The 18,392-nt window shown below is 41.3% G+C and overlaps 2 protein-coding genes across 7 annotated transcripts in view; one reads left to right on the top strand and one right to left on the bottom strand.

The window, feature by feature from the left end:
• GAB2 (GRB2 associated binding protein 2) overlaps positions 1-18,392 on the top strand; it is a 208,865-nt gene that overhangs the window by 34,063 nt on the left and 156,410 nt on the right. The window contains exon 1 of one of the 6 annotated variants that reach the window (XM_055283083.2): positions 16,176-16,332. The exons of the other annotated variants lie outside the window; for them this stretch is intronic. Coding sequence (XP_055139058.1) covers positions 16,327-16,332 — 6 coding nt within the window. The 5' untranslated portion in view covers positions 16,176-16,326. Of the gene's footprint in view, positions 1-16,175; positions 16,333-18,392 lie in introns of those variants that run through there. 6 annotated transcript variants of the gene reach the window in all.
• Positions 10-1,541, bottom strand: LOC129484675 (putative zinc finger protein 75C). Its single transcript, XM_063641454.1, is given in 3 exon segments — positions 10-521; positions 524-845; positions 1,131-1,541. Coding segments are annotated over 3 exon segments (1,245 nt in total).

The following is an 18,392-nucleotide window of genomic DNA, read 5'->3' as shown; positions in this document are numbered from 1 at the left end:
TAACTTTCCTCAGTTTGGAGACATTGGACATGCTTCCCATCTTCTGTGGAGTTTCTGGTATCTGAGAAGGCTCAAGTGCCTACTAAAGTTTCTCCTGCATATGCTACAAGTATAAGGCTGCTCACCTGTGTGAGTTCTCTGATATTTAATAAGGTGGGATTTGTGAATGAATATTTTCCCAAATTCATGACATTTAAAGGGCATCTCTCCTGTGTGAATTCTTTGGTGTGTTTGTAGATTTGTGTCATAACTAAAGCTTTTCCCACACCATAAGCATCTATATGGGTTTATTCCTTGATGTGTCATGAAGTGCTTATTAAGACCTGAACTCCATCTAAACCTCCTGTCACATTGTTGACATTTATAGAGTTTCTCTTCAGTGTGAATTCTCTGGTGCTTAATAAGATCAGAGCTAACTCTGAAGATTTTCCCACAGTCCTGACATTTAAAAGGTTTCTCTCCTGTGTGGCCTTTCCCGTGAAGATCCATAAGTTTTGGAAGCTCTTGTTTACAAGTTGTAAGTTTCTTTTCTTCCTTGGAAAAGCTTGATGCCGTTTCTGTACCCTGTGGGTATCACCATGATTTTCCCTGCCCTTTGTTTTCTGGGCAATATTCATTCTGTTCTTTTTTGATACTTTGTATCCTGCTGTTTGTATTTCAGATGCAGAAACAGATATTATAGGATAGTCATTTCCAGTGTCATTTTTTAGCTTTAACGTTAGAGAGATGGCAGTCTCATAGATATCCTGCATTACATCATTGTAGAGAGTCTCCTCAAGAGGATCTAATAATTGCCTTTCTTCTTCGGAAAAGTACATAGCCGTATCTTCAAATGTCAACAAACTCTGGGACTCAGGCCAGATGAGCTTAGATGCAATCTTCCAGTCTTTGGTGATTTTGTGCTCAGAAAGGGCTAAAATCTGTTGAACATGCACAGCTCTTTCATATACAGGCTGGGTTTCTTTGTGAGTATTCCAGCCCAGCTGTTCTTGTAGTACCCTGTATGTATTCCAGTATTCTTTCTAGAACAGACCCATTGGTTCGAGGTCTGCTGGCTTCCACTTGAAGCCTGGAGCCACTGTTGTTCCTCCCAAGAGCATTGCCTCCTCTCCCAGCTCATGGGCTGTGACCTCATTCTTTGTTCCACCAGGTTCTCTCTGCAAGCGTTCCACCAGGACCAGAGCCTGTTTGACATGCTGTGGATGATGCTTCTGCACCCAGTTCTGGGTCACCTTGGGCAGAATGGTCAGGAACTGCTCTAGTATCAGCATTTCCAAAATGTGCTTTTTTGAGTGGATCTCTGGCCTCAGCCACTGATGGCATAATTTCTGAAGTTGGTTGATAGCCTCAAGTGGTTCAGTTGCTTCATGATAATGGAAGCTCCAGGAGTGCCTGTGAGCACTCCCAGGACCAAGACTCTCTATTTGTGTGCTGTATTTCTTACTCTGACTGGAGTTCTCTTTCACAGACCTATTGGTCTCCCACATAGCCCCCATATGAGGGTTCAAGCATGCATCTGCCTTCAGCTCTCTCGTTATCATTTGCTCTAGGAAAAGTTTTACTCCTGTGTGTGACATTCACACCCATCTGGTGCCACCTTTGAGGTGTGTCAGGTTTGGTACATTTTGGTACAAAATGAGGGTGCAGGTTTGGTACAAAATCAATGAATAGATCTTCCCAAGAACACTTCAGTCAGCTCTGGTTTCCCTGGAGGCCCCTTTCCTCGTCCTTTGCTCAACTATGCCTCTGTCGCCATGCCTGCCTGCTGCTCTGGACAGCGAAGCTCTCTGCTCCTGCACCACTGAAAAGGAATGTCAGGAAAGCCAGCGATGTCAGGAAAGCCCGCAATGCCTGGCGAGTAAAGCTCCAAGATTTTGGGAGCCTTGGAAAGGGCCTTGGAAGATCATTTCTCCCATTCAATCCCTCCACCTCCCAGAGACCTTACTCTGACTCACTACTTCTGGGACGAGGTCTGTGGCCATTCATTTAATTAATTGAGACAGGGTCTGGCTCTGTTGCCCAGACTGGAGTTCAGGGGCACGATCTCAGCTCACTGCAACCTCCGCCTCCTGGGCTGAAGCCATCCTCCCACCTCAGCCTCTGGAGTAGCTGGCATTACAGGCGCACACCACCACACTTGGCTAATTTTTGTATTTTTTTTTTTTTTTTTGGAGAGGTAGTGTTTTGCCATGTTGCCCAGGCTGGTCTCAAACTCCTGGGCTCAAGTGATTTTTCCACCTCACCTCCCAAAGTATTAGGATTACACACATGAGCCACCACACACGGCTGAGACCCCACTTCTTAAAAAAAAGATAAAAAGAAAAAGGCATTGTTGTAGCTATTCCATTCCTTGTGTTTCAGTGTTTGAATTAATGAATTTTTTATTTTATGCCTACTTTTCATGGAAATGGTAGTATTCCCTACTTGCCAGTCATGACTTACAGCCTTTTCTGGAAGATTATTTCATTTTTGTTTTTTCTTTTTTGAGACGGAGTTTTGCTCTTGTTGCCCAGTCTGGAATGCAATGGCATGATCTCAACTCACTGCAACCTCTGCCTCCCAGGTTCAAGCGATTCTCCTGCCTCAGCCTCCCAAGTAGCTGGGACTACAGGCATGTGCCACCATGCCCAGCTAATTTTGTGTTTTTGGTAGAGACAAGGTTTTGCCTTGTTGGTCAGGCTCATCTTGAATTCCTGACCTCAGGTGATCCACCCACCTTGGCCTCCCAAAGTGCCAGGATTACAGGCGTGAGCCACCACACCCGGCTGGAAGACTGTTTCTAAAGTCAGACAAAGGATAGACTAAATGTGTTTTCTGAGAAACATTTGTCTAGGGAATCTGAGAGGCCAGAAACCTTCACCATAAGTAAAAGAACCATGGCTCATAATCTCTAGTTTTCATCTCATACTGTTGACTTTTAATTGAGTTCCTTGTTTTAGTAACATAAAATAAATGTTTACTGCTCTCAAATCTACAGGGACTTTATTAAAATTGGAGGAACAATATTTGACAGTCTTTTGAATGTTTAGAAAAACAGGGTTTATTGTGGCTAAGTCTAAAGGGTCTCATGATTACAATTGACTGAAAAGGAAGGAATGCATTACTTTCCATGCGTGGTGACTTAATTTTACGTGCAGTACTATGCAATACACAGAGACTTACATAACTGCTGTTCTTGGCAGGTCTATTAGACATTAAAGTGTAAGTATCCCTATTGTTATTTACACTAGGAAAAAAAAGCGTACTTCAGGTCTTTGAGAATCCAGGAAAGCTTTGTTTTAGAATATTGCCTCAGCAGAAGGGGGCCAAGGAATTGTAGGCTTTTACTGAGTGCCTACAGGATGCCTCTCACTGGGGATGTAAATACAGTCCTTGGCCTTCAGGAGCCAGGTGTAGAAGGAAATCAATCAACGGTAACTGAGAGCCTCTGAGATGCTGCAATTCCGACATAAACAAAGTGCCATGAGAGCACAGAGGAGGGTACAGCTAATTGATTGGTAATATTCAGAAAAGGCTTCAGGGCTTAGTTCCATCAACCAGGTCTGGAGGGATCGGTAAAACCTGGACTAGAAGAAGAGAATAAAGGTCATTTAGCCAAAGGGAACAACTTGTGAAACTTGTTACTGACACACTGGAATGATGAGAATGGAGCTGATATATGAGAAGTGGTGGGATTAGCATGGCCAGGTTATGAAGATTCTCATATGCTAAGGAGTTCGGGCTCTTATTCTTTAAGCAGCAAGAAACTGCAAAGTTAAGTGTGTAGGTTTTAATGGCCTGACCTCACTTATGTGATACAGCCACCTCTGGTTCTCTGATTAAATAATTTGAGAAACAGTCCATACTGTATTTCTTTTTCATGGTGACTCTATATGTACATAGCTACGTTGGAGACTCTGAAATGATAAACTCATTTAATGTGCTTAACACAGGATCGAATGTGCTCAAACATGGAACCTTTTTTTTATCTCTTTACCTTTTAGTTTTTAGTAACATGTTTAGGACATCTGATATAGGTAAAGGAGGAAGAGGGAGAAACAGGCTTCTAGGGAAATAAAAGAAGAATCTTTCTCACCAGTCTAGCAGTATTTGGCTGTAGCAGGTGGGAGGAGGTAGAGCCATTTCTTAAATCTAAAGACAGCTCTGTACTGGGAGTGAGTAGGTCTAAGTTCTTATTCTGCCTTAGCTGTTAAATAAGCTGCGTGCCCTTGGCCAGTTCACTACTTTTTTGAGACTCATCTCTCAAGACACAGATAATACTGCTTGACCACAGGTTAGTTGGAGTCTGTGTTAAGTGCTTTGTATGTGTTAGCTCATTAAATCCTCAAATCAAACCTAAAGTTGGATTCCCATTTCAAAGATGAGAAAAGTGAGGAATTGAGAGATTAAAGAAGCTATTCAAGACCACCTTCTAGTAAATGAGATGGATGGGAGATGGGACATTTTCAGTGGAAGAAACAACTTAAACGCACAGAAGTGAAAAGGAGCAGGTGATCTTTAAGGAACAATGTGTATAATTTGGTATTGTCAACCTTAAATAGTGAGATTCAGAAAATACGATTAAGTAGAGTCTATTTGAGTGCAAAGCTTGAGTATGGCCACCTGGGAGACACTGACTCCAAATGAATGGGGTCAGAGTTTCAAAGTAGAGAAGATAAGGTTTCACTTATATAGGCAGAGACACAGAAATTTTAACAGGATTACAACATTTCCCATACTAAGACCAGTGCATACGTTAAAGTGATTTGACTGGTTAGAGATTCCTACATTCCAAGGAAGATTACTCCATGAGGAGGGACAACGTTCTGAGATGGTCTTATCTCTGGCGCCATTTGGTCTTAATTACGGGGTGGGGGGTTTGGGGGTGGAGAATGGGGGCAGAAGTTGCAGCTGCATGACATGTGATTCAGGCTGCATAGCCACGTTCCTCCCAAGGCTCCGGGTAATTTAAAGTTCCAACAGCTTTCAGTTTGAATTATTTAATTTCACAGTGTGTAGTGGACTTGGAAGTATAATAGGAGACAAAAGTGGAAAATGTAGATTTAGGCCACGTTCTAGAGGCCTTTGAATGCTGTGTTTTATTTGCATTTTATTCTGCAGCTATTAGGGAGTCTTTGTCATCCCAATTTTCAAATGAGGCCTTAGAAATGTTCTCATTCGTGTAATCCCAGCACTTTGGGAGGCCGAGGCAGGCGGATCACGTGGTCAAGAGATCGAGACCATCCTGGCCAACGTGGTGAAACCCCTGTCTCTACTAAAAATACAAAAATTAGCTGGTCATGGTGGCACGTGCCTGTAGTCCCAGCTACTTGGGAGGCTGAGGCAGAATCACCTGAACCCGGGAGGCGGAGGTTGCAATGAGCTGAGATCACGCCACTGCATTTCAGCCTGGCGACAGAGCGAGACTTCATCTCAAAAAAAAAAAAAAAAAAAAAAGTTCTCATTCAATGTCATTCACAGTTGTTTTATATTCCACTAAGCAGGGGGATAAATACCTTATTGAAAGAGTGCTTGTAGACTTAGGCAGACATGGATTTATAGTCCGTCACTCTCTTGCATACACAAAAAAGAAAAGTATAAATGAAACACTGGTAAAGAATTTCTAAAACTACTTCATAATCAATTCTAGCTTTGAAACACTTTTTAATTCATTATTCATATTTGCCTACATAATAACTGCCCTGCATGCCATCAGGAGTATTGATGGTGCAACATTTCTTAAAAATGATTCAACATTGTCTTCAAATTTTTCTTTCAGGTTACTGACACGTATTTTGCAAGTTTCAACTTTGGCACTTTCTTGGTCTTACTAGAAGATCTTACCAAAAAGTCTCACAACTACTGAAATTCGTGTTTCTCCTTAAAATGGCCCTTGATTTATTTGTTCAGGGTTGTATTTGTCCAGTCACAATGCCAGACATGACAACCAAGTACACTCTTGTGCAGGCAATAACAGCTGTGTCCTGACTGCAGCTTAACTGTAAGACACTCTCAACAGTAGGAAACATTCTGATTTTGATGTTAAAATAGAATTGAATTTGAATTAATGAAATACAGTAGCTTGTTGAAAATCATAGGATGATGAAGATATGGGGACCCATTTGCTCATTGTTGTCAATCCAGCCAGTAGGAAATCTGTCTTGTCGGTCAACTGTGTGAGAAAACCCTTTCCTAAAGAGAAGCTTTACCTTTTCTATTTCCCTGTTATTTTGAATTCACACTTACTAAGGAGGAAACCAAGGCAGGAAAGACAGCCAAGGACATTTTAATTGACTCAAGAAATACTTTTAACCAAGTCTTTTATGTTCTGGAAAGTGCCTCGAGATCTTTTAATAATCTTGCCAAATCAGCATTTCAATTTGGTACTCAGGATGAGTGATTAGAAGTCATGACAAACCAGCTAGCTTCTCTGTGGAGAATAGCTGAAGCCTCTGGAGAACCACAGTCTTAAATTAGTCTGAAGAAGTGTGAGGTCACAACAGGAAGTAATGTGAACAGGAGGAGTTATTGATCAGATGGTTCAGAGAGCTGGATGATCTTAATAACATGATTCCATTTTTCCTTGTATGTGACAAACACTTATTGATTGCTTCTCTTAAATTCATCTCCTTTCTCCTTCCTTGCAACACCTTAATTTGTGTTCAGACATCTGTGTGATTCTGGGGAAGCTGGCTCCATCTATCCTAAGCTTCAGGTTTGGCTAGTTAGCACATTCCATTCCCCCAGCCACCATGATTATTTTGGATTGGGCGTGTGATCTAAGCAGGTATAGTCTGAGTGTATTCTACTTGGTGTGGTAAGTGGATATAAGGCCTCTATTCTGCTATATGATTTGGTTAAATATAAGAAGTGTCTGTGGGGCACAGTGGCTCGTGGTTGTAATCCCAACTACTTGGGAGATGGAGGCAGAAGGATTGCTTGAGGCCAGGAATTCAAGACAAGCCTGAGCATCATATTAAGACCCCTGTTTCAAAGAAACAAAACAAAAGAACAAAAAGAAAAAAGTGACTATGAATCCTGTACTCTGATCCTAGGCTTGCAAAGAAGTTCACACCATCACAGATATGCACTCAGGGTGAAGGGAGAAAGAGAGAACCAATGCCTTCACATCAGGGTTGCTATGAGAATTGAATGGGAACTTGACTGTAAAGCACCTTGCAGAAAAGTCTGACATAAAATATAAATTCATGTTTTAAGGACTTTTGGAATTGCTAATGACAAAAACCAACTCAGGTAAATCCAAGCAAGAAATAGAAATGTAATGGTATGATAATAAGGAAGCTCAGAAAATTGAAGAAAATTTTCTAGATACCAGGTGACCTTGGGCACACAATCATATTTCAGTGGCCCAAGGGCGCTCATTGTATCTCATACTGCTTGTCTGTGTTTGACTTTCTTTTCTCCTGTAGGCAATCTGTCTATAGGTGATAAGAAAGGAGATCACTGGCAACCCTCAGTCCTCTCATCTCTGTAACCTAAAAGGCAAGGTCCTTACTTTTAGAACTCCAAGTTTAAAATGCTGGGGAAGGATACTGACAGTTGGAGCCATAATTCTACCCCTGGACTAAGCCAATATGGCTAGGGAATTGGAAACTACGGTAGTCAGACTAGAGCTACCTGTGCCTCACCTGACACTCACGTGGTAGGTGTGGAGAGGGATGAGTGACAGCTTCGCTCGGAATCATGTTTGCATCTCATGGAAAGCAATTTTCCCCCATGAGAAAGGGAAACAGTGCTGGATAGTAAAACAAGTATCCAGTTATTCAGTACTTGCTTTTTGTCTGAAGCAGATTCGTCCCTTCTTATCTCTGGCGGGGTGGAGGGAAAATAGGAAAGTAGGAGAGAGAGTGAAGTGTAAATTTTATTGTGTACTTAACTACGTAGTAAGTAAACTTTGCAGGTATGAGCCGATCGCATCTCATTTAATCTTTACTACAATACTGTGCGATAGATAATATTCCCATGTCAGCCAGAAACAAGCTCAAGTTAAGAAACTAGCCCAGGACTGTATAAAGCTGAGTCCACTTGTCTCCAAAGCATAATAGGCTTTTCTGCTGCTACCACGTTCTTCAAAATAAAGTGAGTTAAACTTACCTGGTCAACATGCCGGTCCCCTGTACTCCCTGCTACCAACTCAATGTTTGTGTCCCCCAAAAACCGTATATTGAAATTCTAATCCCCAGTGTGATAGAATTTGGAGATGGGGCCTTTGGGGAAGTTGAATCATGAGCGTAGAGCCCTCATGATGGGATTAGTGTCTTTATAAGAAGTGAACACACAAGAGAACTTCCATCCAGTCACCTTTTTCTGCCATGTGAGGACACAGCAAGAAGGCAGCCCTCTGTAAACCTGGAAAAGGGCCGTCACCAGACACTGGACCTATTAGTTCCTTCATCCTGGACTTCCCAGCCTCCAGAACTGTGAGAAATGTCTGTGTATTAGGCTGTTCTTGCAGTGCTAGAAATAAATACCTGAGACTGGATAATTTAAAATGAAAATAGATTTAATTGGTTTACAGTTCTGCAGGCTTTACCAGAAGCATGGTGCTGGCATCTGCTCAGCTTCTGGTGAAGCCTCAGGGAGCTTTCAGTCATGGCAGGATATGAAGGGGGAAGAGGCACATCACATAGTGAAAGCAGGAGCAAGCTTGAGAGACTCGGGGTGGCAGGAGGTGCCACACACTTTTAAATGACCAGCTCTTACAAGACTCACAGCACCAAGCCATGAGGGATCCACTCCCATGATCTAAACACCTCCCACCAAGCCCCATCTCCCATACTAGGGATTACAATTCAGCATGAGATTTGGGCAGGGACAAATATCCCAACTGTCAGTCTGTTGTTTAAGTCACCTAGTCTATGGTAATTTGTTATAGCAGCCCAGGCTGATTAAGACACTTCCCTAGTCACAGTCTCGGTGCCCCCCTCCAACTCTCCCTCATCATGAGCCTAGATTAGAACTTGAAACCTAGGTTGTCCAGACTTACATGGTTATTCTTGCCTTATCCTACAGTAAACAAAGGATGTATTCCCCATCTTTTAATCAGAACAGAATGTGTGAAAACACATTTTCAAGTTTCACATATACTGAACACAACCTTTTACTTAAAAGATGAAAAAGCTGTAGCAAGAGCTGGCTGGTCTGTATTTGAATCCCATTACCTACTAACTAGGCAAGTATTCTGTGTCTCAGTTTTTTCATCCTTAAAGTGAGGCTAATGATGGAACCTATCTCATAGGGCTTGTTGTGAAGATTGAATGAGTTAATACATAAAGTGCTGAGAACAGTATCTGGTATACAGCAAGTACTGTCTCAGTGTTAGCTCTTTATTAGAAGTATTGTTATTCATGATTAATGGGCTCTTCTTATTAATGCCAAAACAGGCAGACTTTGCTTAGGGAATCTTCATTTTGCTGCTTGAGTTCACATCTAGGATGTAGGTACTTAGCTCTCGAAGAGAGCTGACTACAATCTAAGGCAAAAATAAACTATTTGTAGTCCAGGAAGTTCTAAGGAGGAAACAGTCTCCCTGCCTATCTGGTCCTGTTCATACACATATGATTAACATTTCCCCCATATTTCTCCTCTAATTATGCTTACGTTCTGATCTTTTGCACATGGAAGTTTAAATAAACTTCCCCCTGTTAGACTATGGGAAACAGTTAAATCTGGAATGCACAGAGCTGCTGTATCCAAAGTACTGCAGGTGATTTGGCAGAAGGGTGGTATAAGGAGTAGGATGGTCTGAGCACATCTGGCAGGCACCAGAAGTCAATGGAGGGTCTGTGTGTGAAGCTTCTGAAGGAAATGGAATATAGTTTCCTCTGTGAGGAGCTAGGACAATGTGGCCCCCAAGAAAAATCTGAAGAGCACTCTGTAACTTATTAATCAGTGAGTCAAAGATGGAAATGGAAGGTTATATCACTATGTAAGCTTTACAAGTTTTGAGGTGTTTGGGCCCTTTCTCTGCCTCTCTCTAGTTCAGCTCAGATTACTACCTGATTCTAGAATGGGATCTGAAACTCAGTTGTAATGGGTAAATCTCAAGATGTATCCATTTACTTCTATATCAGTGGGCATACTGGGAACTATACCTCTAGATTGCTGATCTGTTGATGTATCTGTCTCTAATTTTACCATATACTTGCTGTACTAATAAATGCCTTTTTAATGTTAAACATTTTGCAACAAATATTTCCACCATATCTTTGCCACTGAAAAGACATTTTATATCAGGAAGAGCCTTAGATTTTTCAAACTGTGTATGGATCAAAAACTACTTTAATTAAGCTGTGCCCAGACTAAAAAAAAGTACAAACAAAAAAACCCCATTTCAAAATGAAAATGAATAGTTGTGGCCTTTGATTTTAAAAAATCTCACAAGATAGACTGAGACTGTTTTGTAGTAGTAGTAGTAGTTTAATTCAAATACCCAAATATTAGCAGGGCATAGTGGCATGCATGTGTAGTCCCAGCTACTTGGGAGGCTGAGGCGGGAGGATTGCTTGAGCCCAGGAGTTCTAGGCTGCAGTGAGCTATGATCGTGCAATTGCACTCCAGTGTGGGTGACAGAGCAAGACCCTGCCTCTAAAGAAAATACAAAATAAATAAACGAAATACACAAAGATTGCAAAGTGTGCAGTTTGTGGTCTTCCCTTTACCAGTGTACCTGTGTGTGAAATAGAATTTTCATTACATGCTACAATTAAAATAATATTTCAATAGACTTGATGCTGTTCTTGATTTGAAGATCCAATTTAGCAACTGCATTCTGGCACTTGTTCCCCTCCCTACCCATCCACCTTGTTTTATGCATAGAATAAACCCATAACATGTTCTTTCTTAGTTCTTAGTTTCCTGGTGTATCTACCCACCCATTAGAATAATGGGTCTTTCTTTTACATTTCTGTAAAACTGTGTGCCATTATATTACTTACTAAATTGTATTTTAATTTAATGTGTATAATTTCTGTCCAACTCCAATAAAATATCAAACCCTTAAAGATAGGGATATTATTCATCTTTGTATTTTTAGCATTCAGCATAATGACCAGCATATAATAGACATTCTGCAAATATTTGAATCATTATTTTATACATTAAGAAATGGATAATGAGTAAGGTGTAACAACTTCACTAACTTGTCTAGTCAGTAGCAGAACTGGCACTAGGACTAGACCCCGGGACTTCAGGTTTCCCCCCGGGTGACCCCCAAGTCTTTCCGTTGTTGTAGGGCTTTGTTGACATGGACAATAAGGTCCTACATAGACATAGTTTTATAATGAGTTCAGAAATGGCTCAACAAAAGTGAAACCTGTGACAAATACCAGATTATTTGTATTGTAGACCTTGGTCTTAATAATTTTGTTTTTCTTCGAGGGTTGATGGCAGGTCATGAGATTTGAGAGACACACAGTAGTCAACTGTATGGAAAATATTGAGGAAGTGTGTTTTCGGATTACAAAACTAAATTGGGATCAACTTGGACTTTTTCAGTCAGGCTGTTAGAATGTGTGTCTAAAGTTGGCCTGCTTATCATGTGTTATAATATTCGTTCGGTCAGACCCTCTGATTTGTCAAATCCTTGCCAAAAATGGGTCCCATAGAAGGCAACCTGGGATTAGAATGCTTTTAAATGTGAAGTGTAAGGTTTCCAGGATAAACCATCTTCACTTAGCAGAACTAATTCCTTTAACAAACATTTGTTGATTCCAGCTGTGTGTCAGGTACTGTGCTAGCCTGGAGCAGCAAAGAATGATAAAAAGAACCATGTTTTAGAGGAGCTATTAAGTCATATTCTCTCCCCAAACTGAACAGCTACACAAGGAGGTGATTTCTGTTAGAGGGGTTTGTGTGATCAACTAACAACAAACGAGCTGGGAACCAAGAGTTTGGTCAATAATAACAACAATGACTACATTAATCCAGTATCATGCCAGGTTCTATTCTAAGCAATTTACATGTATTACTTAAGTATTTGTTTACATTTGCGGAAGTTTTCCTTGTCCCGGGCCCATTCAGTGTGCTATTTTTATCTCTACGTTTAGAAACTTTGACCTTTTTTGGTTTGTGGCTTGTCCCTTATTTGATTAAAAAAGTCATTATATGGCCAGGCGTGGTGGCTCACGCCTGTAATCCCAGCACTTTGGGAGGCCAAGGTGGGCAGATCACCTGAGGTCGGGAGTTCGAGACCAACCTGACCAACAAGGAGAAACCCCATCTCTACTAAAATACAAAATTAGCCGGGCGTGGTGATGCATGCCTGTAATCCCAGCTACTCAGGAGGCTGAGGCAGGAGAATCGCTTTAACCCTGAGGCAGAGGTTGCAGTGAGCCGAGATTCCGCCATTGCACTCCAGCATGGGCAACAAAAGCGAAACTCCGTTTAAAAAAAAAAAAAAGTCATTATAATCACCTAGTAGGTTTAGATCTGACTATATAATGTATACAACAGAGAAGAGTTGTTTGCTCCATAAACATGTACAATTATTTGTCAAAAAAGGAATACAAGTTATTCATATTAGTATTCACAGTTTTCCCTTTAGTTTCTCACTGACTCAGTGTATCTACCGAGATTCCCTTGGTACTATCTGTCCCTCAGGTAGTCTGCTTGCCCAGTGGTAAGGCTTTCTAGGGTGGAAGGATTCTTTCTTACTGGGTCTTCTTCCAGGACTCTACTTCTTTCTAATAGGCTGAATGGAGCGAAAATGTAAAAACAGAGAAGACACGCTGAATCTTCTTAATAAAGAATTTTTAAGATAAAGGGGAAAGGGGAGAATGCAAATTTGAAACTGGTTTTGAAGGTTGGGAGTGGGGTAGGTTGGTGAGTGAGAGACCGTTGAGCAACTATATTATATGAGAGAATTGATTAGGAGATAAAAAGTGTGTTACGATCTTGATTCCTTCTCGTATCCATTGAGGAAAGCATGTAAAGACTGGAATTACTGTTTTTTCACTTTTGATTGTTGGACTGTCTTTCTACCCAGGGCAGCCACTTAGGTTGCTGGGGTTTATTCAGGTTATACATACTGTGCCTCTCTATTTTAACTGGCTTTTTGTCCCTTTCCTTGCTTAGCAGTTTTTCTGCAAGTAGCTGATAAATGAGGAATTCTTAAATTCTTTTAAAGGGTTTTTCCTGAAAGATAAGTTTTTTTAGAGAAGTAGAATGGGCCTGGGGAATAATACCAACCTTAGATGTGGAACCTCTAGGGGCTGGTCAAATGTATTTGGCACACTTACTCTTTACCATGTCATCAACCAAGGCTTGGATGTCTTTCTTATTTATTGCCTTTATCGTTGGAGCTACAATCCACATCTGTTCCAGAGGTCATGGAAACTCTTCATCTCTCAGCATTTCTAGTGGGTATCCTTGGCAGGCTTAAAGCAGAGTCAGGAGGGTGAGAGCTCAGAGAGAGAGGCTAAGGTAAAAGCACTTTGTGAACTTACAGAGGATGATATTTTGTACAAAGCCTGGCACAGAGCAGACATTCAGTAAAAATGCATAGAATTCAAAGGAAAAAAAGCAGATACCTTTTACTCATAGCAGAAAAATCTCTCTTCTGCTCCCCCTACCTTGGTCAGGATAAGAGTGCCTTGTGACATGGATTAACACCATACGAGTAATAGTTTATATCATTTAATCTTATTTCTTAAAATAGCCCTACAAAATATCATATGATTTTGATTTTATGTTTATGGGAATGAAAGTTTTAGAGGGTCTCCGTCACTTGCCCAAATATTACCCTTGTAATAAGAGATGGAACTGGGATTGGAATGCAAATCTGTCTAGCTTCAAAACGTTTCTTTTTTTCTACCTTTCTGGCCGGTACAGCTGTCAGACTATGTTTAGAAGTCTCATGGGTCCTTCAAGGGACTTTACTAATGGTCTTCTGAAAAGCTGTCTCCCCTGAGAATTGGTGTTTGAAGTTCTTGGTTCATTCAGCAAACGTGTGCTTAGCCCCAGCTATAAGCACAAGCTGTACTAGACAGCAAAGCTGGACACCAAAGAAATAATCCCATCCTCATGGAGCTGCCAGTGTAGCGAGTGATCATAAATATAAATAATGTTGGGCAGAATGATGTTAGCAGTATAATGTGAGGTTGTCCTGGAGGAACACAGAGGAGGGACTGAATGAGGGAAGGAAAAGAATCAGCCCCTCTTATGTAAGAGGCAGCACCAGGTCTGCCAGAGCCTAACATCTCTTTTAGCCACCTTAGCTCGTTTAATCTTCACTATAACCATATAGTATCCTGATTATACAGATCAGCAACCTACTTGGCTTTTCACAACAAGGAACAGATGGATAGGATTTTCAATCTCAGAACTGTCTGGCTGAAAGTCCCTGCCCTTTTCATTAGACTACTGAGTATAGACTAAGTATAGGTTTTTCCTAATGTATGTTTTTTAGATACATGATAGTTAAAGTTCTATTCTGTCTAAAAGAGTATGCGTTGTGTGAGACTCAGTGTGTCTATCGAGATGCCCTTGGTTCTATCTGCGCCTCAGGCAGTCTGCTTGCTTAGTGGTGAGTCTTCAGATGTTGCTGCTTTTGCCACGTTTTCTAACAGTGCTGGCTGTCTCATCTTCCCTCTGTGAGGGTGGGGCTCTGGTTTGGTCTCTGTTATGTCCATTGTGGAGAGAACTACAGCAACTCATGTGCCTAAACCCCATTTGGCTAGACCCTGGCCTCTCCTACCACTTTCAGGTTCAAACATGGGGTGCGTTCTTCCCCAATGACTGTCCAGAGTGGCTACGTAAACACAGCCTGGAAGTGGGGAGTGAGGGCAGTTGACATCACTGACCAGTGCAGTTGGAAGCTGGAGAAGGGAAGGAGCCAGCAGATAAATTGCTTCGTGTCTGCCTTTCTCCTCCATTTACCCCTTACGCACACATACACGTGCACGCACACGCACATACAATATTAGTAGTTCCATACAACCCATCCTGTAACCTTCTAAATGAGCAGTTGTCTGTATTTTCATGTTAAGCTGTAGCGGGTTTGTTGATGCATATAGCCTTGGTTTCCTTTCCCTCCTACTCTTTCCTGCCAAGCCTTCCCCACTCTGCTCTGAGATTGCAACACATGATAAACAGGTAAGCTTTGCTCCAGACTGTTTTCTAGAACCTGGGCACAGCAGTAGTCAATAAAAAACATCTTTCCCATCACAGACCCTTGCTCTGTTTACCCTGTTTTATACCTTGTTATTTTTCACTTAGCATAAATCAGGTAATATTTGAATACTTATGTGTCAGACACTGTTCTACATCCGTATGATTAATGTGCACCAAAATCCTGTGAGATAAAATAAACCGTGAGTGTAGTTCCATAGTTGCATATATAGGTCAATTGTATTTTCTTTTTTAAAGGAAAGATTGCTTTTGTTAAAATGGTACGTGTTCGTTATAAATCAAGAAATGCTAAAACAAACAAACAAACAAAAAACCCCACGCCAGATGCCATCATCTGGTAATAACCTTTAGGTGAATAACATTCTGGGAGCTCTCATGAACCTCAGCTTTTTTCATTATCTTTATAGTAGTGTCTGGGTATACTACTGTAATTTAACCAACCTAACCAGCTGATAAGCAGTTACAGTATTTTATTTACTTAAAAAATGTGCTGAAATGACCATCCTTATAAATGCCTTTGGGTTTTTTAAATTTGCTGGTATATAAGATATATTTCTCCCCCTGAAAATTTTTATTCAGATACTACCTTGTGACCAACACACCTGTTTTGCAGATGAAAGACTCTGGGCCAAAGCAAAACTAATAGCAAGATAATCTGCCCTTAGGCGACTCCTCTAATGAGAAAGAATGGGAACACAAAACACTATATAAGGGATGCAAGTTTCACATCCCAGATTTTGGTAACCAAAAGAAACCATAGGCCACACAGCTGATCAGAGGTACATTGGAGCTATTCCATTACATTTTAGATTTTAATTTTGCTACAGTAAGTCATGGCTCAAATACAGCAGAGGCACTGATTGATCATTAAGTTTATATACACTGTAAACTAACCCAGTTAAAAGGTAACAGCACTATATTTTGAAGACAGGGTGACCAAGTTTCTAATGCAATGATTGCCAGTGATTAATACAATGAACTGGAGACCAGCAGGGACGATAAATTTTCCTGGCATTGAGAATTACTTATCTGACTTTTTTTTTTTTTTTTTTTTTTGAGACAGGGTCTCTGTCACTCTGTCACCCAGGCTGGAGTGCAGTGGTACAATCATTGCTGACTGCAGCCTTGACCTCCTGGGCTCAAGTGATCCTCCCACCTCAGCCTCCTGAGTAGCCGGGACTACAGGCGCATGCCACCATGCCCGTAAATATAAATTTATTTAATAAGTAAATTTATTTATTTTAAACAAATTAAAATTTTTTTAATTTTTAAAAAATTTGTTTGTAGAGATGGGGTCTTGCTGTGTTTCCCAGGCTGGTCTCAAGCTCCTAGCCTCAAGCAATTCTCCCACCTCAGCCTCCCAAGGTGCTGGGGTTATAGGCATGAGCCACCATGCCCGGCCTTATCTGACTTTTAAGATGCTTTTCCGGGGTCTGAAGTTGAAGATTTAAACCTATACAGTTTATTTTTGCTGTCTTATCTTTTTTTTTTCAGTTTGTTAACGTGCTGTGTAGTTCTGTTACAAACGTATGTAGTGAAAGACCAGCTTTTATTAGGGTTAATTGTTCCTTTTCTCATTTGGTATGCACTAGTATTTAGTGAAATTCTTGTTTTTTATAGTATGCTTTGTTTCTATTTTTATTAAAACGTTTGTATTGTGACTATCTGTGTAGTAATTTGTATATATTTATTTTAGATTGTAGCTTGCTTTTCAGCCATCAGTACTATATTTCAGTGACTTCTGGACAAACGTGATTTAACTATTGGAAATTTTTTTGTCCAGGATAATTTGCATAAAGTCCCTGACTTGAGAATTTCAGGTGACAGAAGTTTACTGTATTTCTAAATAGCAAGCCTATTATAGAGTAGATCAGAATTAATCATATTCATGAACAGTATTAATCTGTTGAATAATCAAACCATCAAGGCAGCTGCATTGGTTGAGTTGCTGTTTATGGACTTCCTGGTTGAACAAAATGGTCTTGCCATTCTTAGCAAAGAAATACCTCACCATGGCCGGGCGCGGTGGCTCACGCTTGTAATCCCAGCACTTTGGGAGGCCGAGGCGGGCGGATCACGAGGTCAGGAGATCGAGACCGTGGTGAAACCCCGTCTCTACTAAAAATACGAAAAATTAGCCAGGCGTGGTGGCGGGCGCCTGTAGTCCCAGCTACTCGGAGAGGCTGAGGCAGGAGAATGGCGTGAACCCGGGAGGCGGAGCTTGCTGTGAGCCGAGATTGCGCCACTGCACTCCAGCCTGGGCGACAGAATGAGACTCCGTCTCAAAAAAAAAAAAAAGAAAAAAAAAAAAAGAAATACCTCACCATGTGGCAACGCATGGATGTGGCCAGTAAGTGCTGTGAGAAGTGAATAAAGAATAGAAAATTAAGCACTGACGGCCGGGCGCGGTGGCTCACGCCTGTAATCCCAGCACTTTGGGAGGAGGAGGCGGAGGCGGAGGCGGGCGGATCACGAGGTCAGGAGATCGAGACCATCTTGGCTAACACAGTGAAACCCCGTCTCTACTAAAAATACAAAAAATTAGCCAGGCGCAGTGGCAGGCACCTGTAGTCCCAGCTACTCGGGAGGCTGAGGCAGGAGAATGGTGTGAAGCTGGGAGGCGGAGCTTGCAGTGAGCCGAGATAGCGCCACTGCAGTCCAGCCTGGGGGAAAGAGCGAGACTCCGTCTCAAAAAACAAAAAGAAAGAAAGGAAATTAAGCACTGACATATTCTGAGATGTTTTTTGAAGGAGCTCAGGCTAAATGCTCTCACCTCCTTAATACTGGCTGAGAGGCTGGATCATGTGCCTCCAGCCCAGTAGCACTTGGTTTATAACACTATATGAAGTGACTGCATCTCTAAGCCAAAAATCATGATACATGTTCTAAGACAGGTTATAGACTGGTGTCTTTGGCGTGAATTCCATCTATAAAGTGTTTTGCTTAGCCTGCGGTGTTTTAAATACTTTTAATTAGTCGTAGATTGTTAAAAGCTGAGATCTCTTACATAGAATCCGTAAAATGTCCAGCTTCCAGATCTGGGAACACTGGGCCCAAATTTTTGCTTAGCAACAATTAGCTGGAACTGGGTGGTAGCTGTCCATTTAAGCCAAAGCATATGCTTTCTAGTCTGCTGTATCACACGCACGCACGCACACATACACGCACACACCAGTCACTCATATGTATACCTACCTGACCCTTTACACTTCCAGACCATATGCCCTTCGAAGGCAGGATTTTTGTCTATTTTGTTCATTGCT

The sequence above is a fragment of the Symphalangus syndactylus genome, chromosome 6 (assembly GCF_028878055.3).
Source record: "Symphalangus syndactylus isolate Jambi chromosome 6, NHGRI_mSymSyn1-v2.1_pri, whole genome shotgun sequence".
In the NCBI taxonomy this organism is placed as follows: domain Eukaryota; kingdom Metazoa; phylum Chordata; class Mammalia; order Primates; family Hylobatidae; genus Symphalangus; species Symphalangus syndactylus.
Note: the sequence above shows the minus strand (reverse complement) of the source record. Positions and strands in the feature narration are given on the sequence as shown.